The sequence below is a fragment of the Sapajus apella genome, unplaced genomic scaffold (assembly GCF_009761245.1).
Source record: "Sapajus apella isolate SASKATOON/1434 unplaced genomic scaffold, GSC_monkey_1.0 scaffold41, whole genome shotgun sequence".
In the NCBI taxonomy this organism is placed as follows: domain Eukaryota; kingdom Metazoa; phylum Chordata; class Mammalia; order Primates; family Cebidae; genus Sapajus; species Sapajus apella.
This window is the reverse complement of record NW_022436981.1, coordinates 10371427-10395637: the sequence shown is the minus strand read 5'-3', so window position 1 is coordinate 10395637 and position 24211 is coordinate 10371427. Positions and strand designations below refer to the sequence as shown.

The window sequence follows — 24211 nt, the reverse complement described above, 5'->3', positions numbered from 1 at the left end:
TTCCCATTAACTTCTATACATGTATTATTGCCACATACTCTCACCTCTTAGCATGGTGAGAATGGTCACATTTAATCAATGGGCATATGAGACTGGGGTTTGCTGGAATCTGAGGGTGGCCACTGATGGGTAACAAATTGGGCCAAGAAAACATTCCAGGAACTCCTCCACCCCAGTCATGAAGAAAGCAGATGCTTCATCAGCATTGTTGGTGGTTCTCAACCATACATCCTAAAGCACATTTTTGATCCTATGGTTTCCATTATTCATTTATTCATTCATTCATTGATTTGTGCAGGCTTAGAGAAACCTCCAGGAGACTGCTATCATGGCGGAGAAGCCCAAGCTCCACTACTTCAATGCACGGGGCAGAATGGAGACCATTCGGTGGCTCCTGGCCGCAGCTGGAGTAGAGGTAGGTTCTGAATTAGGTCATCTGAAGTTGGATTTAAAAGCACATTATCACATACTTCTCCCACAGAAACTATGAGATGATTACTTACTGAAGCATTGTGGCTTAAATACAAATGGACTGTCATTAAGAAAAAGATGAACAGATTTGACCTAATAATTGTTAAAACTTCTTCTCATCTAAGAGCCTAATATTAAAATACATTTAAGAAACTAATCACAAAGTGTGGAACTTAAGTGGATTAGAATTTAAACAAACTGTAAAAAGTAATTTATGGCATTTATACAACATTTAGAAACATGAATGTTGATTGAATATTTGATGACATGAAAGAATTATTGTTAATATTGCATTTGTGATAATGTACTATGGCCACCTTCAGAATAGTTAATATGTTTTAGGAAAACCCATGGAAGTAATTAAGGACTAATCATATGGATTTGGGATTTCCTTGAAATTATTACAAGAGGAGAAGTAAACCTACATTGCTTTTGGTTAATAATTATTGATTCTAGGTGAGAAGTATAAGTAGAATCATTATGTTTTTTGGTTTACTTTTATTCCTGTTCATAATTTCCACAATAAAACAATAAAAATGCATAATATTAAAAATGGTTGTAATTAGAGGTAAAAATGCAAACTACAAATGAGAGGCAGAAGACAGTGGATTGTAAGGAACCACCTCTTAAAGACTGACTACATTCGCAGCAATTATTTGGTTGAGCACTTATTAATTCCAGGTTCTGTACTAGGTCATGGAGATAGACAGTGAACAAGACAGACACAGCACCTGCCCTGGGGCAGCCTACAAGTCCATGAGGATGCAGACAAGTAAACACGTGGTTAAAATGAGGGGTGGAGGCTTCTACAGCACACCCAAGCAATCCCCAGCGTTACCAGGCCATCCTCGCAGTGTCTGAGCAGGAAATGCTGGGAGGTGTCTTTTGGACTTCACTGAGTGCTGCCCTCTAGAGGTGTCATTGAGAAAAACACGTTCCAGTGCAGACCAGAGCCCCTAAGTCACTGTCTGAGGGTTTTCCTGAGTCATGGACAGACTCAGAAGATATTGTCTCTCGGGTGGCAGTAGAAAAGAAGGGTTTCAGGTGAGGCGGCGCCCTGTGAAGGGAACTTCTAGTGCTCCCCTTCAGCCTCCCAGCGCCGTGTGGACCTGAGCCTTGGGATTTTTCTCCATTGTTTCACGAGGGCTTGAGACTTTAGCCTCACCTTTCTCAAACCTATGAAGAAACAAGCACACAAGAAATCCATACACTGCCATTCCAGGTTGTTTTCTTTGTGCAAATGAATACCCTGTCTCACTGTCACCCAGACGTCAGCTCTGCAGCTCGGGGATGCGTTCAGAGCCTGGGCAGGAAGGGTTCAGCAGGAGGGAGGGAGGGGCCAGGCTGGGAGCAACCCAGGACCCTGCTCTCCATCCAGCCTGACTGAAGGCAGGGGCAGGGCTGACTGCACACCTTGCTGAGGCTTCTGGGGTCTCAGTGCCCTAAGGCTGATGATCACAACGCAGTCCTCAGCCTCACAAGCACATCCCACTTGCCAGCCCCACCTCACCTCAGCCACCCCCCTGCCAGGACCACCCACCGTTCCTTAGGTTTGTGCTGAACTGGATGCTGTATTAATTTCTGGCACACACCTCCCATGGTCCCTAGATCCTGGTCCAGTGTGAGCATAGATCCACAACAAACTCTGTTCCATGGAGCAAGCTAGAAACTTCCAAATTCCTGACCTTTCATCATAAAGAACTCCATTAAAGTATAATCACCCACTGCAAACACCACTGCTATTTATTACTTTATATATATGGGTCAGGCCCTGTATCGTGCATTTTGAAACATTGGAATATTCCATTTAAGAAAATATTCTATTCCCATTTTGCAGATAGGGAATCTAAGGCTTAAAGATTTTTAAGTGATGATTCCTAGATCACACAGATATTTTGAGGCAGAGTCAAGACTGGAACCAGATCATAACAACATTGAAATCCAGAAAGTCTTAATAACCTTTGATTAGACTTTTTGTTTGCTGGATTCTGCCTATTTAAGTCAACTACATCATTATGTAATAACTGATTTTCATATTTATATTAAATACATGCATCCACTCATATCTTCTGATCAGATTGAGACATTCTCGTTGCTGGCTGCCATTTCCACGAAAGTGACTCGTCTCAGAACAAGGTGTAATTTACTCCAAGGTTTAAGTTACTGGATGTAGATCAAGAACGAAGTATAGTTTCATCAATATTAGAGTGATTTAAATTTTTTAAGGGATTATATGATGAAATAGCCAACTCCATCTTAAAATTCTAAAGATAACTTGTATTTAATGAGCAGTCACTATATACCTGCTACTTTTCTAAGTGTTTTGTGTGACCTTGTAATTTAATATTGATATCAACCTATACCATAGGTACCGTAAGTATACCCATTTCCTAGATTAGCATACTCAGACCCAGAGAAATTCGGTAACATGTCCAAAGTCAAGAAGCCAGTACATGAAAATGGTGATATTGAACCCAGAATACCACATCAGAAACCAGAGGTTTTAATTAAAAATAGTGTTAGTGTGGGACTCTAATTCCTTTATTAAATTGAGAATTTTACCCTATTGTGTCCCATGCACTTCAGAGGAGGAAATTAGAGTTACAAATGTTAAAGCTGTCCAACAGCTGCAACCTATTTCACCCTCAGCAGGGTTCCTGAAAAGTGGGGTGATATAAATTACAGCAGAGGCTCCTTGGTGGCAGAATCTTTGTTGGCGATTAGCCCATGGCATACCCCATGCTGGGGACACACAAGGTTGTGGTCTGATCTCATCTGGAGACACAGGCTTTCCTGAGATATGACAACACCATGACAGGAGAACTGCTCAGTGCATTTTCTCCAGTGACATCTCCTCTCAAAACATGACGTAATCATAGACCTTTGTGATATCAAGGTGGAGGTGAAGTGAACTAGAATATTGAGCAGCTGTGTTCTGTGACCCATGCATTCTTCTTGACAAAGCAGGTTTAAATTTCCAAATGGCCATGAACAGCCCCCTCTGTGTACCCTGCCAAACTGAGAAATCTTATATTCTCCAAATGATGCACCAGATAGGGGCCATTCAAGGTCACCGGTCTATAATACAATGAACTAACAAGAACCCATTTACTGTTTCTGCTTCTAGTTTGAAGAGAAATTCATAAAATCTCCAGAAGCATTGGACAAGTTAAGAAATGGTAAGATCAACCTCTAAGTGCTTCTGATGAAGGTATCTAGTAGAAGGGAGGTTTGAGCAGCCAGCAATGCCTATGTGTGTGTTTGGTTGAGGAGGGGGTGGTATTAGGGCATGGTGGAGAGGGAGAAAGTGGCTAATATGGAAGGGATATGGCTCCTTGATCAGGTCTGGCAACTCTCTTCAGGCTAAAAGGACCAGACCTCTAGAGTAATTGCTAGAGGAACTATCTCCAGTGCCCTGAGAAAGCCCTGTCTTTGTTTTCATGCTTGGGACACAGTGAATGAGCTATAGTCATCAGCTTGGGATCCACACAGCCCTTCCCATCCAAGGACATGCAAGAACATGCATTAGATGAAAGGAGGAGAAATAGATGTGGCAATTGCCTTGAGTTTTTTTCTTTCATGGAGAGGTGTGACAAGGTAACATTGTAGCATTTTTGCAGACTTTGAATAGCAGAGAAAGTGACTCTTAGAAAAAAACCTCTCAGAACCTGCCTTAAAGGTCACAAACACCATGAGACTTCCTCTAGGAACTTCCTGTTTTAAATGGCATCTTGTTGCTAGTCCTACTGTAACTTGTCCCAACGTCTCCCTAAAATATCCAAGAAGATAAATCAACACAAAAAATACAAGAGTCCTACTATGTGTCTGGAGGGAAAATAAAAACATAAGTAAAATAAATGGATAAAAAGTAAAAGGAAGCTTCTAAAGAAAAATAACTACAGGAAGCTTTTTAAAATTGTTGTTTGGCCGGGTGCGGTGGCTCATGCTTGTAATCTCAGCACTTTGGGAGGCTGAGGCAGGTGGATCATTTGAGGTCAGGAGTTCGAGACTAGTTTGGCCAACATGGTGAGACCTCATCTCTACCAAAAATACAAAAGTTAACCAGGCATGATGGCACACACCTGTAATCCCAGCTAGTTGGGAGGCTGAGGTAGAAGAATTGCTTGAACCCGGGAGGCAGAGGTTACAGTGAGCCAACATCATGCCACTCCACTCTAGCCTGGGCAACAGAGTGAGGCTTGGTCTCAAAAAAATAAAAATTAAATAAAAACATTGTTTCAAGTGAAATCTTACCAGGCAATAATTTCTTCTTCATTTTACAAATTTAGTCATTTCCACAATCATCTTTTCATTCTGAAAGATAGAGTTCCATAGATATTTAACTCTCCCTTTTTTCATTCTTTTCCAAAGATGGGTATTTGATGTTCCAGCAAGTGCCAATGGTTGAGATTGATGGGATGAAGCTGGTGCAGACCAGAGCCATTCTCAACTACATTGCCAGCAAATACGACCTCTATGGGAAAGACATAAAGGAGAGAGCCCTGTATGGTATATTTTCTGTTTTTCCATCAACAGAGAGCACAGAGTGATTTAGGTGCTTCCTTGAGTGGGTGGGACCATGGCAGGGGCATCATGACCAGCAGCAGGCTGGGTCTTGGGTGTGTACGCTGAGGTGCAGTATTGCAGAGTCCCATGGAGATGAGGGAACAGTGAACATGGGGTGGGTTCAGGCGAGGGTGATTCTAGAAGAGGATGCAGTCCATGGATCCAGCACCTGATGGCGATTTCCAAACACGGATGAACCATGAACTGAGGAGGATGCGAATCATGATTCCAGGTGCTCAGGCCTTCAGAGACTGGATTCCAGCCAATAGCTTATGACAAGAATAGAATATTTGAGTCTGTAGATGAAGGACTGGGGATGGAAGACTACAAAGAAGCTGAATCTCAAGTCCTAGTAATTCCAAGAATGATGTCCAGGAACCCAAATTACCAACCAATTATATGGACTGGAACAGCTGAGCAGGGCTAGTAGAGGCTGGTGCCCAGGATGCTGAGGTTATCTTGACACGTGATAGAAGGACAAAGCAGCCAGATTTGTTCAATACCAGCAAAGTCAAGGAGTCTCCTTGCTGTTGCGATGAGACTGCATGATTCCAAATAAATCCTGAATGGAACTGTTGGTAACTCCTCAAAAACTTTAATATGATATTACCAACAACCCAGCAGTTCCTCTAATAGGCATATCCCCAAACAATCAAAAATACGTCCACACTAAATCTTTTAGATAAATGAACAATGCAAATAACAACATTCACAGTCTTCAAAAAGTGGAAATAACCCAAATATCCATCAATCAGTAAATGGAGGAGAAAAATGTGCCTTAGCCATGCAATGAAATGATATTTGGTCATGAAAAAGAATGAAGTACTGATGCATGCTACAAGATGCTACATGAAAGAAACAAGACACAGAAAGCCATGTATTGTAGGATTGTTTTCATATGAAATGTGCAGAATACTCAAATCCATAGAGTCAAAAAGTAGATTAGTGTTTGCCTGGGGCTGAAGGAGTGGGGCTTGGGGACGAATACTGCTAATGGTACAGATGTCCTTATCAGGGTGATAAACACTATTCTGGAAATAGACTGTGATGATTTTTACAGAATTCTGTGAATGCACTAAAAACCACTCATACTTAACAGGTGGCAATTATAGTATGTGAATATACATCAATAAAGCTGTTGTTTTAAAAAAATATTGTGAAACCCCAGTTTGACACGAAAGAGGAAAAGTTTGCACTGGTTGTAACTGTATAGAGAATTTCACCAAGGAAGTCAATCTTTTAGGTGGGGTCTCAGGAAAGGCACACATGGCCAGAGCTGGGCAACAGCACACGGAGAGGGCTGTGGAATTATATCTCATGGGAGTAATCGGAGGAACTGCTAACATGGGGCATAGAAGTGGGCCTGGGAGGTGTAAAATGATGAGAGAGGGCGAGGAACATGGCTGAGATGGCTGTGCCAGGGACTCTCAGGATTACTCAGGAGGCAGGTCTTTGGCCATTTGACTCACACTAAGTTTATGCACAGAACAAACCACAATAGACATGGTAAATCCCAGCACAGCATCCGTGATTACTGGCAGTGATTCCACCGATTTCTCTCATGACTGTGACCACCGATAGTCTTTTTACCTGTATTAAATCACATGTGTAGCAAAATTTAGAGATATATCTACCTAGATAGGTTGTTTTAAAAAATAAATATTAATATATCTGTACAAATCAGAGCATAATCTCTAGAATATAAACGGCACCCACTGGAAGTGAATTACTTTATCAACACCTGATACTCTATTCTCTTAGGTTTCTATAAACCTATAAAATCGAAGGCAAAAGGCATTTGACCGTTTGGTTGTTTTTGTCTTTCAGGATTGATATGTATACAGAAGGTATGGCAGATTTGTATGAAATGATCCTTCTTCTGCCCTTATGTAAACCTGAGGAAAAAGACGCCAAGGTTGCCATGACCAAAGAGAAAACAAAAAATCGCTATTTGCCTGCCTTTGAAAAAGTAAGTGAAGGTGTTCAGTGTTTGGGGCACTGAGTTTAGAGGACAGTAGAAAAATAGTGGCTGGGCACTCCTGGGCGACACTGACCTTCACTTTCAGTGAGACTTCCTGAACACCAATGCAGCACTCTGACTCTCAAGAGATTTTATGAAAATAGACTTGGAGGAACAATTATACCAGTTATACCCAAGCTGTAATTTTTCAATAAAATTTTAATTTACTAGACCCCAACATGAAATTTTCTGTTCAACCAAAATTTCATGTTCATAAGTAGAATGTGGGCTGTGGAAAGCTCTGAACCACACTAGGGGTTGCTTTTGAGTCCGTGGAACACCAGACTTTGATTGAAGACGAACATGATGAAAGCGATCTATCAGAAAATATTCTGGCACCATGTGTAGGAAGACACGAGACCAACTGCCAACCAGAGAATATTGTAGTGTTTCAGGGATGGGTACTTTTCAAAAGGAGAGTGACTGTGGGATGCAGAGGAAGATTTTGTAAAATGAATTTGATAGTAAGTTGCAGACATCAGTGCAGTTCACCCCTGAATGCTTCAGCTTGCAGGTTATAACGTAGTGCGGGTTAGGAGTCAGAATCGATTTTGTAAGAAAGATGATGAATTCAAGTTCACCCAGGTTTACTTCAGATCCCAGGGAGATAGAACAGGGAATGAGGAGAGCAGACAAGGAGAAATGAAGACTCTGAAATAGCCTACTCCTGGGGGAAAAGAGCCGTCATGAAGGTGGAGTTGCTGCCCAGGGGAGATTGGAGAGGGAGAGAGCAGAGTAGAGCCGCATCCTGAATGTCAGGACTGCGCGCTGGAGGGCGTGGGGCAGACGGAACACGCAGAGGCAGGGGCTAAGCCCTTGGCCCATGTGGAAGAGGCAAGCTGGGTGGGTAATGTAGATGCCACAGTGATATGGAATGAGAAGAGAAAATGATAGCCTGAGCTCCAACTGAGGAGTGGGCTGAGCTATACTTCTTATTCTGTCACTCATTCAGATGTGGAGAAAGTTCTGGATCTCTGCACTCAGGCAGTAAGGTGACAGAGGTGGGGAAAGTCAGGGTGAAGAGGCTTAGAAAGAAGCAGGGGTCCTGCGCATGTGTTCCTGATCTGATTCCTCAAAATCTCCAGGTCTTAAAGAGCCACGGGCAAGACTACCTTGTTGGCAACAAGCTGAGCCGGGCTGACATTCAGCTGGTGGAACTTCTCTGCTATGTGGAAGAGGTTGACTCCAGCCTTATCTCCGGCTTCCCTCTGCTGAAGGTGACCCATTTCACCACCCAGAGAGGCAGCCCCACATCTCCCATCTTGGGATCTAGTATCTGGGCCCTGGGACTGACCGTGTTCTAACCCCAGCCTTCTCCAGGCCTGGAGTGCCCCCAGGTCTCCAAAATGAGCTTCCAGGCTTCAGTTTTGAGAAATGAAAACACATTTGTTATGGAAAGGAAATTTGTGGTGCATGCTACCCCATGAAAAGTATTTTACCTTTTATCATGGAAAGGACCCAGGGCCCAGAATCTCTCCCTAACCCTCTATTCCCTATGGTTTCTGTCCCTGAGTTCTCTGTGATACCCTTTATTCCAGATGTGTCTTGTCTTCTTGCACCGAGTCTGTCTGAGCAGGGCCCTTTCCACCTGGTTCCTTCCTGGGCTCCGGCTCCTGCTGTCAGATGTTGTGTTCCTCTCTACACAGCTCTCCCAAAACACTGCCCCAACCCTGTATCCCTCACGAGAAAAAGTGGTCCCATGGTTTGTCTTTAATATTTTCTATAATATATTCTTTTCCAACTAATTTCCCCATATTTTCACTTCTGCTTAGAGACTGACCTATGTTGATATCTCACAGGCACATTGCTGCTTCTTGTCTTACACAACAGCCACGAATCTATAGGATTAATATGTAAGGAGAAAAATAGGGATGACAGAACTGATTAAAACATTTTTGGGGAAGATACAAAGTAAGCTACATGTTCTCCCTCTTATTGTCATTTCTCACTGGGTGTCTGTTTCTGCCTCCATGCTGGTGCTGATGGAGGGGACTTACCTGGTCTTTGGCAGGAGGGCTCAGACTCCCTAGATTGTGTTAATAGTGGCGTTAGCCCTTGGCTTCACTCTGAGGCTGTGCTGTGTGAATTACAGGCCCTGAAAACCAGAATCAGCAACCTGCCCACGGTGAAGAAGTTTCTGCAGCCTGGCAGCCCGAGGAAGCCTCCCATGGATGCGAAAACTTTAGAAGAAGCAAGGAAGATTTTCAGGTTTTAATAAAGCAGCCATGGAGGCCAAAAACATGCAAGGCCAATATTCTAAACCTTTGCAACAATAAAGTGCTTTACCTAACTGTTGATTGTGCCTGTTGTGAGGCTTATGAACTCTTTCCACTTACATGGTAATTAAATAATAGAAAACTCCTATTTGCCGACTTAGTTAAAATTGATTTCTTTTCATTAGGATCTGATATGAATTCAGATTTCCAATCTCCTCCTAGCCTATCATATCACTTTCTTGGAATTAAAAATTTAGTAAAAAAGGAAACTATAGATTATGTGGTGTGTTTGACTTTTCCAAGAATTGTCCTGTAACATTTGTCATACAATTTATTAAAAAGTCAGGTGTAGAAACGTACGTCTGACATTTTCAGGTATGCACAGGGAAAGAGTTACCATTCTGGGTAATGGCTTAAAGACACTTTCTTCTTTTCCTGGACAGTCAGTTTATTTCTGATAAAAGCATTCTTTCTGACACATTTTCAAGACAGCTATTCCATCTGCTGTGGCTTCCTCAGTTTTCTGGGAGGTGAGGAAACATTGAGGAGCAAGCAGACCCGCCCTCTGCTCTCAGGCCACCCTGCTGTCCCTCACAGTGCGTGTGCTCCTGGCTCATCCTCACTCTGCTCCTTAAGGCTCTGTGGGGCCCCGGGCATGAGCCTTCCCTCAGTTCCCTCAGTGCCACTCAGGCCTGGGCTGCCAAGATGCAGATGGTATCTGTGAATCACATACAAGTAACTAAATGCAAAATCATTTTTCCCTGGTGTGTCAATGTGCCAGAGTGCTTGGATTAGGAGTGCTTCCTAGCTTCAGCCTCTACTGTGCCTACAATGCTAATCCCTCCCAGGATACCTGGGCTTCTGCAAAGTGAGCTCTCCTCCTCTGAGAGTGGCTTCCCCACAGTTGGTGAAGGTGGGTGAGGGAGCAGACAGACACACAGGCTTCCTACCTGCAGCTTCACTTTGCTCTCGTCTCCTCTCTGCTTATAACAAGAGTAGTTTTTCTAAAACACACACACACACACACACAAAATCACAGAATTCCTCACTGCATACAGAACGTATCCTCACACCCATCCTCACTCCCTGATCTCCAGCCCAATCAACCCTCTGAGCATGGTTAGGGCCTCTTGCCTTTCTGCCTGGGTGCATTTGTTACCCCTGCCTGGCAAGCTTCTTCCCAGTGGCCACACTTAACGTTACCTCACTGCTTCCCAGGAGCAGTGGGGCTGTCCTCTGTGCTCTCCACAGAGCCCCAGTGAGCCTCTAATAACACCTGAAGGCCACTGTGTCTGCTCCACTGTCCTGTGAGCTCATGGTGTGGGGATTGGCCTGCTGGGTCCCCAGTGGCTCATCACCAATGGGCAATGACATCTGCACAGATCCATGCACAGCTCTATCACGCCTCCAGAACCTGGGTATACGAGACTGGGCTTTCAGAACTCACAAATCCCCACACACTCTATCTATCTGTATTCATTCATTAATTTCTTAAAAAAATATTGACCCACATTCCTCAAATGCTTTGTAAGGACCTTGCTCGGATGCTGACCAAAATAAACAAACAGCTAAGAAATTTTCATGGGACACTTACGTGAACTAGAATGCTGAAACTTTAATGAAATTGAGGAATTATAGAATTTTAATATGATAAGAGAATCGTGTGACTATGTTCAGAACAGAAGTTCTTCCTTTCTAGAGAGCAATACTAGTATTTACAGATTAAATGATATGCTGTCTGGGATTTGCTTCAAAAGAATCCCCGGGTAGTGCGGGGAGTAGGTGGGACTTTGTATTATTTTCTTGTGGTTCCTCTCACAGATTCCTACAAACTGGGTGGCTTGAAAAAACAGAAATACTTTTTCTTACAATTCTGAAGGCCAGGAGTCTGAAGTCAGGGTGTGAGGGCCAGATTCCCCCGGAAGCTCTAGGGAACAATAATTCCCTGCCTCTTACACCTTCTGGGGGCTCTTGGCATTTCTGGACTTTCATGGATCATGGCCACGTCACTCTACTTTCTGCCTGGGGCTTCCAGCACCTCAGCCTCTGTGTGTCTGTGTCTTCTGTTGTCTATGTTGCAGGGACATTTGTGATTGGATTTAGAGCCTATCTGGATACACCAGGATGATCTCATCTCAAGTTCCCCAACTTCATTACATCTGCAAAGAGCCTTTTTCCAAATAAGATCTCACTTACAGGAACCAGGGATTTGGACATGGACCTATCTTTCTTGGGAGCCAATACAACTTAACCCATCGCATGGTATTTGATGAAGGAAGGTTGCTGGCAATTGATGAATCCAGGTCACGGGTACCTTCAGGCTTGTTATATGATTCTCTCTACTTTTGTATTTGCTAGAATTTTTCCATGTAAATTTAAAAGCTATCTTATTTTAGGAGCTCCTACGATGTCCAGGTTTTATACAGGACATTGAGGACTGGACTCAAACAAGAAGGCTCTGCTCTCAGGGGCTCAAGGTCTAGGGGGAAAGCTGATATTGAATACATCATGTCAAATTAACGCAGGGAAAGACACAATAGAGAAATACAGACACAATAGAGAAAATACAGTAGGAGGTGAAACTAGAGAATCCTCTAGTGACATCCCCTCTCAAAACATGACCTAATCGTAGACATTCGTGAGACCAGGCTGGAGGTGAAACGAATGAGAAGACTGAGCAGATCTGTACTGTGACCCATGCCCTTTCCTCGATGAATCAGGTCTAAATTTACAAACGGCCATGACCAGCCCCTCCGTGTGCACTGCCAAACTTAGAAATATTATATTCTCCAAATGATGCGCCAGATAGGGGCTTTTCAAAGTCAAAAGTTTATAATGCGATGGAATGAACAAAAACCCATTTACTCTTTCTGCTTCCAGTTTGATGAGAAATTTCTAGAATCTGCAGAGGATTTGGACAAGTTCAGAAATGGTAAGATGAAGTCTCTAAGTGCCTCTGATGAGGGTGTGTAGTAGAAGGTACACAAGGAAATTTGAACAGCCGGCAATGCGTATGTTTATGTAGGGTGGTATTTGCGCATGGTGGAGAGGGAGTAACTGTTTAAAATGGAAGGGCTGTGGCTCTTTGATCAGGTCTGGCAACTCCCTCCAGGCTGAAAGGACTAGAGTTCTCAGTGTATTTGCTACAAGAACTATCCCCAGCGCCCTGAGAATGCCCTTTCCTTGTTTTCATGCTTAGGTCACCATGAATGAGCTGTGGTGATCAGCTCAGGATCCCACACAGGCCTCCCCATCCAAAGACATGCAAGGACATGGATTAGATGAAAGGAAGAGAAATAGATGTGGCCATTGTCTTGAGTTTTGTTCTTTCATGGGGGGTGTGACAAGGTAATAGTAAAGCAATATTGCAGGCTTTGAAGAGCACAGAAAGGAACCCTTACATAAAAACCTCTCAGAACCTGCCTTAAATGTCACAAACGTTATGAGACTTATTCTGGGAACCTCCCGTTTTAAATGGCATCCTACTGGCAGTCCTGTTGTAACCTATCCCAACATCTTCCTAAAATATCCATGAAGATAAATCAACACAAAAAAGACAAGAGTCCTACTACGTATCTGGAGGGGAAATAAAAACATAAATGAAACAACACAATAAAAAGTAAAAGGAAGCTTGTTAACAAAAAGAAGGAGTACAGGAAGCTTTTTAAAAATGCACTTTCAAGTGAAATCTTATCGGGCAATAATTTCTTTTTTATTTCACAAATTTAGTCATTTCCACAACCATCTTTTCCTCCTAAAAGAGTGGGATTCATAGACATTTCACTCTCCTTGCTTTTCCTTCTTTCTAAAGATGGGAATTTGATGTTCCAGAAAGTGCCAATGTTGAGATTGATGGGATGAAGCTGGCGCAGACCAGAGAAATTCTCAACTACATTGCCAGCAAATACGACCTCTATGGGGAAGACACAAAGGAGAGAGCCCTGTGTGATGTATTTTCTGTTCTTCCATCAAGAGACAATATAGGAGTGATTTAGGTCCTTTCTTTAGTGGGTGGGTCCTGGCAGGGACCCTCAGTGTATATGCTAAGGTCCAGCATTGCAGAGTCCCATGGAACAGTGAACATGGGGTGGGTCCAGGCGAGGATGATGCTAGAAGAGGATGTAGTCCATGGAGCCAGCACCCTGACAGAGGTTTCCAAACACTGATGAACCCGCTGGAAAAAGGCATGTGCAGCACCACCACTCTGTCAGTTACATACACACCCAAGAGAAGAAAAACGGAGAAAGGGTGCTCTGCAGAGAGGTGCCTGAGGAGTCTGCAGCGTCAGTTTTGCCACCACGGGAGCTTTGGATGGTGGTGGCAGTTCTGAGTACTACCTGCTGGTGGTGGAGAGACAAATAAAAGAAAAGAAAAAAGTGGAAAAGAGGAGGCACCAGGAGACCCAGTCTCCGGTGGCCAGGGGTGGACAGTGGCTGCAGTAGTGGCCTGGTGTATTAGTCAGGGTTCTCCAGAGGGAAAGAACTAATAGGATAAATGTATATATGAAAGAGAATTTATTAAAGAGAGTTGGCTCACATGATCAGAAGGTGAAGTCCCACAACAGGCTGTCTGCAAGCCGAAGAGCTAGGAAGCCAGTAGTGGCTCAGTCCAAGTCCCAAAACCTCACAAGCAGACAAACCGACAGTACAGCCTTCTGTCATTTGCTGGGGACCACTGGTGTAAGTCCAAGAGTCCAAAGGCTGAAGATCCTGGAGTCTGATGTTCAAGGAAGCATTAAGCATGGGAGAAAGATGAAGGCCGGAAGACTGAGTAAGCCAGCTTAGTCCACCTTCTTCTGCCTTCCTTTATACTGCAGCTGACTGGCTGGTGCCCACCCATGTTGACGGTGGGTCTTCTTCTCCCAGTCCACTGACTCAAATGTGAATCTCCTCTGGCAACATCCTCACAGATACACTCAGGAACAATACTTTACATCCTTTGACCCAATCAGGTTGACTCTCAGTATTAACCGTCACACACGGTCAGGTTGTGCTGGACAGAAGTGGGGTCTGCAGCAGCGGCCATGGTGTGGACAGGCAGCCTGGCGCAGACTGGCGGGGCAGCAGAGTGGCAGGTGGCTCATGCAGGCTGAGGATGAGGGGCTGTGGAACCCATACAGATGGCATGAGCAGGAGGAGTGGGCTGGTGCTGCCAACTCTTCCATCTCCCAGGTGGGCACCAAGAAAACAATGGCTACTCTTCAGGGAGTGGAGAGAGTGAGGATTGTGCATTCTACACACAGTTCATACGACAGCCCTGTATAGTGGGCAGGAAAGCCTGTGGCACCTGGAGAATGATGGCTTATTGCTGGGAACTAAATAAGATGACTCTGCCCAGACATGACACTATTCCAAATGTGGCTTAAATACTGGGAAGCCTGGCTACTTGTTTAGGTATATGGCATACTGTCCTGGATTTAGCACGGGCTTTCTTTAGCACCCTTAGACCCAAAGTCCCAGAACATTATTTTCTTCACCTGGGAGGACCTTTCAGGTGCTCCCCCAGGGTACTTGCATAGCCCCACTATCTGCCATGGCTTGGTAGCCAGAGACCTGGCCATTTTGAGTGATATGTCTGGCAGTCTCTGAAATCATTATGTGGACATATTTTGCTAACTTCTGCAGATTTGGGTCTTTTGCAGAAGGTGCCCAAAAGATTCTAGAGCACCTGCAATCCAGAAGATGGACTGACAACCCAAAGACAGTCCAGGGGCCAGGGGCCAGGGGCCACTGTAAAATTCCTGGGTGTGGTCTGGTCAGGTAAGCCAGCAGCCATGAGTGACAAGATACAGGTTTACCCACGGCCCCACGCCATTATAGAATTACAACCCTTCGAAGGCCTGTTAGAATATTGACAGACCTTTGTTCCCTACTTGGCCCTATGTCTCAGACCATTATAGCTCCTAATAAAGAAGAATGCATATCAGGACTGGGGCACTAAAGAAGCCTCCTTTACTCAGAGGAGGGCCTTAGTGATGCAAGCACAAGTCCTGTAAATTGTCACCCCTCAGAGACCATTTGAATTCAGTGTTTCTGTGACTCAGGAAAACAATGGGTTGGACCCTCTGGCAGAGGAAGGGTAACCAACGAATGCCCATTGGCTTTTGGTCACGATTGTTCAGGGGAGCCCAGCAATGCTATACCCTGTTGGAAAAAATGAAAACTCTTTGCAGTTTACCAAGTCCTCTTGCAAACAGAGGCCCTAACTGGAGATATGCTAGTGGAAGTAAAAACAGACTATCCTATCAGGGTTTGGGTTGATGGTCTATTTGCCAGACCTCCATCAGCCAGAGCACAACAGGACTCTGTTTAGGTGGTATGCATATCTCGAGCAGAGAGGGCACCTTCCATCTAGCCCTCTGTCTACAGAACCGCTGGGACCTGCACAACACAGTGTAGATTTAAAATCAATCCCAACACCACGCCCAGAGAAACCCCATTAAATAAAGGACAGAGATAGGAACCCACCCAAGGATGCTCGGTACACAGATGGCTCCAGCGTGGGTTAGCCACCCCGGTGGACTGCAGTGGCTATTCCACTAGCCACTGATACGATGGGGGTGGAACCTGGAATGGGGTGTTGCAGCCAGTGGGCAGAATTACAAGATAACCTGCTTAGTGGTTATGAAAAAGCCTGATATAGTTTGGATATTTGTCCCTGCCCAAACTCATGTTGAACTGTAATCCCCAGTGTTGGAAGTGGAGCCTGGTGGGAGGTATCTGGATCTTGTGAGCAGATCCCTCATGAATGGCATATTAGTTGGGGTTTTCTAGAGGCACAGAACAAGTAAGACAGATAAATAGATACACGTCTCCTATATATAGGAGTCTATTAGGGAGAGTTGGCTTACATAATTACAAGGCTAAGTCCTACAATAGGCCATCTGCAAGCTGGGGAAGCGAGAAGCCAGCAGTGGCTCAGTCTGAGTCTAAAAGCCTCATACCAGGGAAGCCAGCAAGGCAGCCTTCAGTCTACATCCAAAAGCCTGAGGGCTCCTGGCAAACAACTGGTGCAAGTGCCAGAGTCCAAAGGCCAAAGAACCTGAAGTCTAACGACCAAGGGCAGGAGGAGTGGGAGGAAGAATCCAGCATGGGAGAAAGAAGGCAGCCAGAGAACTCAGCAAACAAGGTTATCCCACCTTTTCCCACCAGCTTCGTTCTAGCCACACTGACAGCCAAAGGGATGGTGCCCACCCACACTGAAGGTGGGTCTTCGTCTGCCAGCCCCACTGACTCAAATGTGAATCTCCTCCGGCAACACCCTCACAGACACACCCAGAAATAATACTTTACCAGCTATCTAGGCATCCTTCAATCCAGTCAAGTTTGACATCATCACAAATGGCCTGGGCCATCCCCCTGGTGCTAAGTGAGCTCTCAGAGTTTACATGAGAACTAGTCTTTTAAAAGTATATAACACCTCCACCCCCGACAACCATACTCTGTCTCTTGGTCCTACTTTTGCCATGTGAACTGCAGGCTCCCCTTTTACCCTCTGCTATAAGTAAAAGCGTACTGGTCCCCCCAGAAGCAGATGTTGGTGCTATGCTTCCTGTATAGCCTGCAGAAACATGAGCCAATTAAACCTCTCTGTTCTGTATAAATTAGCCAGTCTCAGGTATTTCTTTATAGCAATGCAAGAATGGCTTAATACATAGCCACACCCAGTAGCTCTGTATATTGATTCCCAGGCAGTCACAAAGGGGTTGACGCTGTGGATAACCAATGGGAAAAGGATCAATGGTCCATAAATGGAAAGCTGCTGTGGGAGGCAGAACTATGGGCAAACATTTGGGATCAATTACACCAACCAGGGACTGAAGTCACAGTGTTCCACATTGCATCTTACCAACAGTCATCCCCCAGTGGAAATACAGATGTAGGTACTCTCGCCCACGCCAGGTCTCTGGTCATCTCTGAAGGAGCAGGTATAGCACATTGGATACATTGGATGGGAGGTCATAGCAGGCTGCACACTACTTTGAAACTGACCCAACAAGCTGGTTTGCCAGCGTCCAAACAAGAAATAAAAAAGATAATACAAAATTGCCCTGTCTGTTGCCAAGCCTGACCTTGACAAGTGCCAGGGGCCACTAGAAACATAAAAAGAGGGGAGAAATCTATTTGCCATGGACGCATGGCAAATAGATTATATTGGCCCATTCCCTAACAGTAAGAGACATTGATATGCACTCACAAGGGTAGACACTGTGAATGGCCTCTTGCGGGCTCTCCCCTGCGGAAAAGTAAATCAGACAGCGATTGTACGGGGTTTGCAATGCTTGCAACTAACGGATGGTACCCCAAGAACTACCATCAGTGATCAAGGAACACATTGCACAAGGTCCCTAATCCAAGATGGAACTGAAAAAGAGGCAATTTCATCTGCCCTTCCAGCAACCGGGAGCAGGAATTATAGAGAGAAAAAAATGGCCTCCTAAGGGAATGAATTAAGCTCTTGATAGGACTCTCCTCACTGAGAAATTGGGTTGTGGTTTTCATGGAAGCTATACATGCCTTGAATGCACCCCCTGTTGTGGGAAAACTGTCATCTTATGAACATCGGGAAGACGTAAATAACCTGGTGCAAGCCGTGCGGGTATGGAAAAAGTGAGACACTGTCTTCAGAACAGAACTCAGTTCCACACAGAATGCCCTGATTTTGCACTCCTCTTGTCCCGTAACATCTGATCAGGGAACTTTGAGATGGGACCTAGGATAGAAAATGCCACCAGGCTGGACTGCTATCCTTCTTCCCCTGAGGCAGGGGGCACACCCCCGCCCTGAACCCGACCCTTTCCTTTTTGATAAAGGCCCTGGGAGATGCACAGGCAGTAGGCAGGCAGTACCCCATACTGGTGGGCACTGGAGTGGCACTAGTCCAGTGGATCTCACCCAGCCCTGTCACTGTGGAGTCAGCAGCTCCTCTCACATTGAGACAGAGGTCTAGCAAACCCCCCAGGAGAGATTCTCACAGCCTCCTGCCAAACCTGTATGACAAAACTAGTACCAGACCTTCCCTCTGCAATAAGCTCAGCAGCCTTGTCTTTTTGCTGTTAACCTGAGCATCCTTCTCTTTTTCTGTTATATCATTCCCACTAGGGCCTGAATATCCTCAGAGGACATTTTCCTGGCCTGGGCCCATCACCCAGCCTGTATGCAAGGCCAATCTAACCCCTGGCTATGTGGTCTTATGCCCCTGAGCAGCCAAGGAGGAACTCCATGACAGGCTGAGCTGCTGCTGAGTGAAGACTGGATCTCTGCAAATGTGGATTATGAACGCAGGGAAATGGGTATCCTAGATACTTCTGACATCACACACTCAAACATGGGATGTGACATTGAGCAATCCTGGACATAATGTAAGGTTTTCTCTAAACATGTCCTGCAGGGAGGCAAGCACCAAAGACAGAACTGCCCTGAAAAATACCATATCCCAGCAATGGGGATCACACTGGCAAGTGTGGGATGGTTTTGCATGGCTCACCCCTACAGCAGGGACGCTCTCCTGGGTGGCAGAGCTTTATTGGGAATAACAAAATCCTTTTTTTGTTTGTTTGTTTTTGTTTTAAGGAGTGGAGAGTTTAATAGGCAAGAAAGAAAAGAGAAGGTAGAAGGAACAGGCTCCCCTGTACAGAGACAGAGGAAGGGGGCTCCAAAGCCGAAAGAGAAGACCCCAAGTGCCACAGGGGCCGATGATATCAACCAGTTTTATGAGTAGGCTGGAGGAGAGAGTGTCTGATTTGCATAGGGATCAGGGGATTGGTTTGACCAGGCCTGTCATTCACGTAGCCCTCGAAAAAGCTGGCCCTCCCACCCTGGCCTTTTAATCAGCAAATGCAGGGCACCATGATATTCTACACACGTGGGGATATGTGGGGGGCGGCCATGCTGCTAGGCATTTGCGGAGAAAGGGCAAGAAGAGGACGAGAATTTCCCGGTTTGGGTAGACCCAGTTTCTAACGGCCTACATTTGCATATCAAAGGTTCCTCACCTGGCTCTGCCAGGGCTTTACAAGAAACGTGTCCAGAGCAGCTTTAAAAATGAAAACTTCCCAAGGACCCCTTTTCCTCTCTATCCGCCTAAAATAATTTCTTCATAACTCCTACAACATTCCTCCCTGTGGAGATGTCACACTAACTGCTGTTAGGGGGTTTTGGGTGAGGACTCTTTCTGGCTACTTCCTGCTGAAAGAGGGCGTCCAATGGGGAACAGCAGCTAGGGCTCCTCCTGAGGTGGATCTAAGGGTCCTCAAAAGAATAGCATGTCCATGTGTGTTTCAGTTTGGAGCACCATTGGAGTTTGATTGCTTCCAGGCGAGAAGAAACAATTCGAGTTCTAGTATTGAGTATACAGGGTCCAATCAATACAAGACATAAGCAAGGGAGGGCTTAATAAAGGGGTTAACCAGCTTCATAAGGAAGACTGGAATTCATTAAGGAGAAATTGTAGCTACCTGGGGCTGAAGCCGGCATTTTCCCTGAGCCTGTCAATGATTTTGAGTTGATCTTTAAGTACCTGTAGATTTTCCTCTACTTTTACTAGAGGTGTTAATTCAAGATATAGAATTTCCCTTTGGGGGTCTCTGAAGTTCCTTGGTTTTATTTTCCCAAAGAAAGAAACCTCCAGGTTATGGACACCCTTCTCACTTTCATTACCTTGCAGAATTTGCAGGATAATTGCCGAGAACTAGCATATTGATCCAGATTTTTTACATTATCCATCCCTTTTTCTTTCTTCCAAGCTGCAGGAAATCACCACTTGATTCACAGGAATAAGCAGGATTAGTCTTAAATGTAGGCAAAAGGCTTAAAAACGATTAATGAGACTAGGATTTAATGACAAATGTATGATAAGCTTTGGAGCACAACTTTTCTCTCCAGTCCTCATTTTTGGTAAAAGCAAATTATAATAGGGCTGTGTGTGTTGTTCATAGAATAAACTTTAGTCTTATAATTGGCCTGATTATTTGCATAAGTATAGCAAGAACGGTTATTTCTACATAGGCCTTTTGGATCAGCTTTGGTGAAATTCTATTCCACCAGGAATTTCAGATAAGACTTTTTTTTTTTTTTTTTTTTTAAGATGGGGTTTCACCATGATAGCCAAACTGGTCTTGAACTCCTGACCTCAGGTGATCCACCCACCTAGGCCACCCAAAGTGCTAGGATTACAGGCGGCACCGTGCCCGGATAAGACTTTTAAAACCAACCCCAGTGATGGGTTTGTATCCTCAAATACCTGTGAGTTGGGTGATCCTCTCCTGTTGAGGTCCCAAGACAAACTTGGAGCTTCCAGGCCTGTTAGAAAGTGACATTCTTTACTGACCACAGAACCTGTACCCTTTAAAAAAACTGAATGTTGTGTATGCATCCTAAAGAAGCTAAAGTTAATAAATTCCTCTCTCATTTACAAAAGCAGTTATAGCTAATTGGCCATAGGGGGGATAACTCCTAGTGGTCTGAAATAATATCATGGTTTTGGGGATGCAGTCCTTGCTGGAAAGTTCTCCTAGTAAGTCTTTTGGGAACTGTGATTTTAGGTCTCATCATGTGCATCTGTATTTACTGTTAGCGTAGGTTTTGTTGGCAGTGTTTCATAAACTTAGGGAAAAAGGACTTTGTAGGAGATCCCACCCTTTTCTGCCTGCTTAGGGAACATCACAGAAAAGGTGGGACTGTGAAATTGTAAGAGCCAGTCAGAGGGGTGAATTATAGGGTCCTCCAGTTCCTTCACTTTCTTTCTGTGTACTGACTGGAAATCACAGAGTGCCTTGACCACTTGATGACCCAACCAGCTGCAGGTTTTTCCCAGCAGGCTTAAAGCTAAATCATGGTCTTAATATTTCCAGACCCTGATAAAGATATCTAGTTTGTTGAGATACCAAAAGAAACTAGTCCTGGTGCTGAGCCAAACTCCTTAAACTTTCACATGGATTCCATACTCTGACCCCCTCACCGCAGACATATCTAGGTAGAATTTGCCTTTTCTCTCATCTGTTGTGCGGACTGCCATACTGTAAGTAAATTCCCCTAATAAATGCTTTGGACTGATCACCTTAGCATTTAGGGCTTCTTTCTTTGGAATTCCAACCGGCCCATCTCAGGATGAAATTGTGGGAATTCTCCTCTGCCATTTTTGGGGTAGTCCAGCCTTCGGTTTGGCGGGATGAAACAATAAGTAGTAATAAGAAATAGTCTTCTTATAAGGACACCAGGAATTGGATTAGGACCCACCCTTAACCCAGTGTGACTTCATCTAAACTCAATTACACTTGGAGAGACCCTATTTGTATCTGGGGTTAGGACTTGAACATACTCAACATACTCTTTTTGGGGAACAAAGTTCAACCTACAACTCTGTGCTAAGGGATGAGATAATGCTGGGGGTGCACCTGGTCAGGCCACCTATGCTGGAATCCATGGGTCAGAGGTGAATTCTCAGGGAGGGCAATCACATCTGACCTGAGATTTGCAGGCAAGACAAGTTGCGGTTATGAGGTGGAGCTATGGTTGGGCAGCAAGGGTAGAATCCCAGAGGAGGCTCAGCACAGTTAATGGTGTAAAAGAGAGAGAATGAGCACAGTGTATTCAAAGAGAAGACATTCAATCTGAGTGAAGCATTAAAGCACAAGGTAGGCAGCAGGAGAGACAAGGAGGTAGGATCTGGGAACAAGGCCCACAGGCCTAAGGACTTTGAAGGACATGACAAGAAGTTTGGATTTTGTCCTGAGAAAAGAGGGAGCTGTGGAAGTATACACCTTTCTTTGCCAAACTGGCATCCATAAAATAAAATCATAGCGTTTAAATATTCATTTTAAGTCACTCAAGCATCCATCTCAGAATAGCAAGAACATTCTTTCCCTCTGGAAATCTCTTTCCTATGTTAAAAGATAAACTTTGGCACATTAAAATTTTAAAGAGTTTATTTTGAGCAGACAGACATTCATGAGCTGGGCAGTGCCAAACCACAAGCAATTTGGGCTTCACTGAGGGGTGCGAGAGGAAAACTTTGATAAGGTGTTTATGGAAGCAATGCAGAGAAAATATTTTCTTGGTTAAGGCAAAAAGTCACTATTTAGAGGTTAGCTGGCAGTTTCTGATAAGTTTCTTGTTTTCCTAGGATATGACCTTCGTGCTGAGTTGAGCTTTAGTTTGCTTACTTAAGACTCAAGGTACTGGGGACATCTCAGCTTACTGGCCTCCTAATTAATTAACACCCGCATTAAATCCAACAACCTAGGGGCTTATTCCATTCAAGGAGTCAAGTAGCCCTGATGCCAGTAGAAAATTCTAACAGTCTCTGCTGCTATCTGCTACATGGAGTTCCTGTTGTCCCATAGACTTCGTGATCTGAGATGGTTTGGTTGAAACACTGGCCATAATTTGTCCACATAGTCCCAGCATCTTCATCCTCTCTCCCTTCATTGGAAGAAAGAGGAGGTCTCCCTCCCTACTGTCTTCAGGCCTGGGATCTCAAAATATAGGTGGATATATATAGTCATTTTTTTTTCTCTGGCATGCCACTGTCCAGGAGAGATGAGGATGGAACAATTTCTAGCTTCAGCTGTGTACTAAGGACCATAACTTATGCTTCCCCAGAAAATCTAAGACCTAGGGGGTTAGACCCAGGACACTGGTCCTGATTGCACATTTTCATAATGTGAGCTTTGCCACAATTGGGTGTGTTAGAGCAGAGACATGGGAATCATGGCTCATGCATTTTAAGTCTACCAAGAGTTAAGTCAATTCACCCCAACCAAGGTATTTCAAGATGTTTTCCTAAGAGGTGCCCAGCTCCCGTTGCATGTTTACCTGCTCCTTCTCTAGCAGGTAAACATCCCAAGGGTAGACTTATACTCTCACTCTGCAACAGAGTTTTCAACCTGATCATACCCAACCTTCCCTAGTTTACAACAGATATATTATAACTTATTATTATTATCCTGAAGTGAACTTTATAAGATTTACCTCATAATGGTTGGTGCTGGGAATACATTATATAAGGTATAATATATAAGGTATATTATATAAGGTATAATAATCCTAGCCTTTGAGGGGCGCATAATTAACCCCAAGGAAAAAGATTTGCATATAAAGAATTACAAGTCAATATATAAAGTTGTATTAAAGAAGGTTCCTGCAGGTAGCAAAATGAACACTCAAAAAGAGTGGCTGAAGAGGCCGGGCATGGTGGGTTATGCCTGTAATCCCAGCACTTTGGAAGGCTGAGGCAGGTGGATAAATTGAGGTCAGGAGTTTGAGATCAGCCTGGCCAACATGGTGAAATGCTGTCTCTACCTAAAAAAAAAACAAAAAGTAGTCAGTGTAGTGGTGCACACCTCTAGTCCCAGCTACTCAGAAGGCTGCAGCAGAAGAATTGCTTGAGCCCAGGAGTCAGAGGTTGCAGTGAGCCAAGATTGTGCCACTGTACTCCAGGATAGGTGACAGAGCAAGACTCCATCTCAAAAAAAAAAAAAAAAAAAAAAACCCCAAAAAAACAAACAAAAACCAAACAAAAACAGTGGCTGAAGAAAGTTTAATGAAATACCTATTGTATTAGTCTGTTCTCACACTGCTATGAAGAAATACCCAAGACTAGGTAATTTATAAAGGAAACAAGTTTAATTGACTCACAGTTTCACATGGCTGGAGAGGCCTCAGGAAACGTGCAATTATGGTGGAAGGCACCTCTTCATAGGGTGGCAGGAGAGAGAATGAATGCCCACAGAGTGGGGAAGCCCCTTATAAAACCATCACATCTTGTGAGAACTCACTCACTATCATGAGAACAGGATAGGGAAACTGCCCCATGATTCCATTTTCTCCACCTGGTCCCTCCCATGACATATGGAGATTATAAGAACTACAATTCAAGGTGAGATTTGGGTGGGGACACAGCCGAACCATATCACCTATTTACAAAGCTGGGGTAGGGT

The 24211-nt window shown here is 44.3% G+C and overlaps 1 protein-coding gene and 1 long non-coding RNA gene across 6 annotated transcripts in view; one reads left to right on the top strand and one right to left on the bottom strand.

Annotated features, from left to right (window-relative positions):
- Positions 1–9542, top strand: part of LOC116565831 (glutathione S-transferase A1) — a 29796-nt gene extending 20254 nt beyond the window's left edge. The window contains exons 2-7 of one of the 2 annotated variants that reach the window (XM_032299688.1): positions 299–415; positions 3599–3650; positions 4843–4975; positions 6865–7006; positions 8143–8274; positions 9150–9542. In XM_032299688.1, the coding sequence (XP_032155579.1) occupies positions 329–415; positions 3599–3650; positions 4843–4975; positions 6865–7006; positions 8143–8274; positions 9150–9272 (669 nt within the window). In that variant the 5' untranslated portion in view covers positions 299–328 and the 3' untranslated portion in view covers positions 9273–9542. The remainder of the gene's footprint in view (positions 1–298; positions 416–3598; positions 3651–4842; positions 4976–6864; positions 7007–8142; positions 8275–9149) is intronic. The other variant, XM_032299689.1, reaches the window with a different exon arrangement.
- LOC116565833 lies at positions 5918–23556 on the bottom strand. Of its 4 annotated transcripts, none has more exons than XR_004275610.1 (3): positions 21331–23556; positions 20515–20573; positions 5918–6627 (listed from the first exon to the last, which is right to left on the bottom strand). It is a non-coding gene; the product is annotated as an uncharacterized LOC116565833 (long non-coding RNA). The 4 variants fall into 4 exon arrangements; XR_004275611.1 differs by lacking the exons at positions 20515–20573; positions 21331–23556 and adding exons at positions 10224–15132; positions 15165–20496; XR_004275608.1 differs by having other exon boundaries at positions 20515–23556.
- Between the last annotated feature and the right edge of the window lie 655 nt (positions 23557–24211).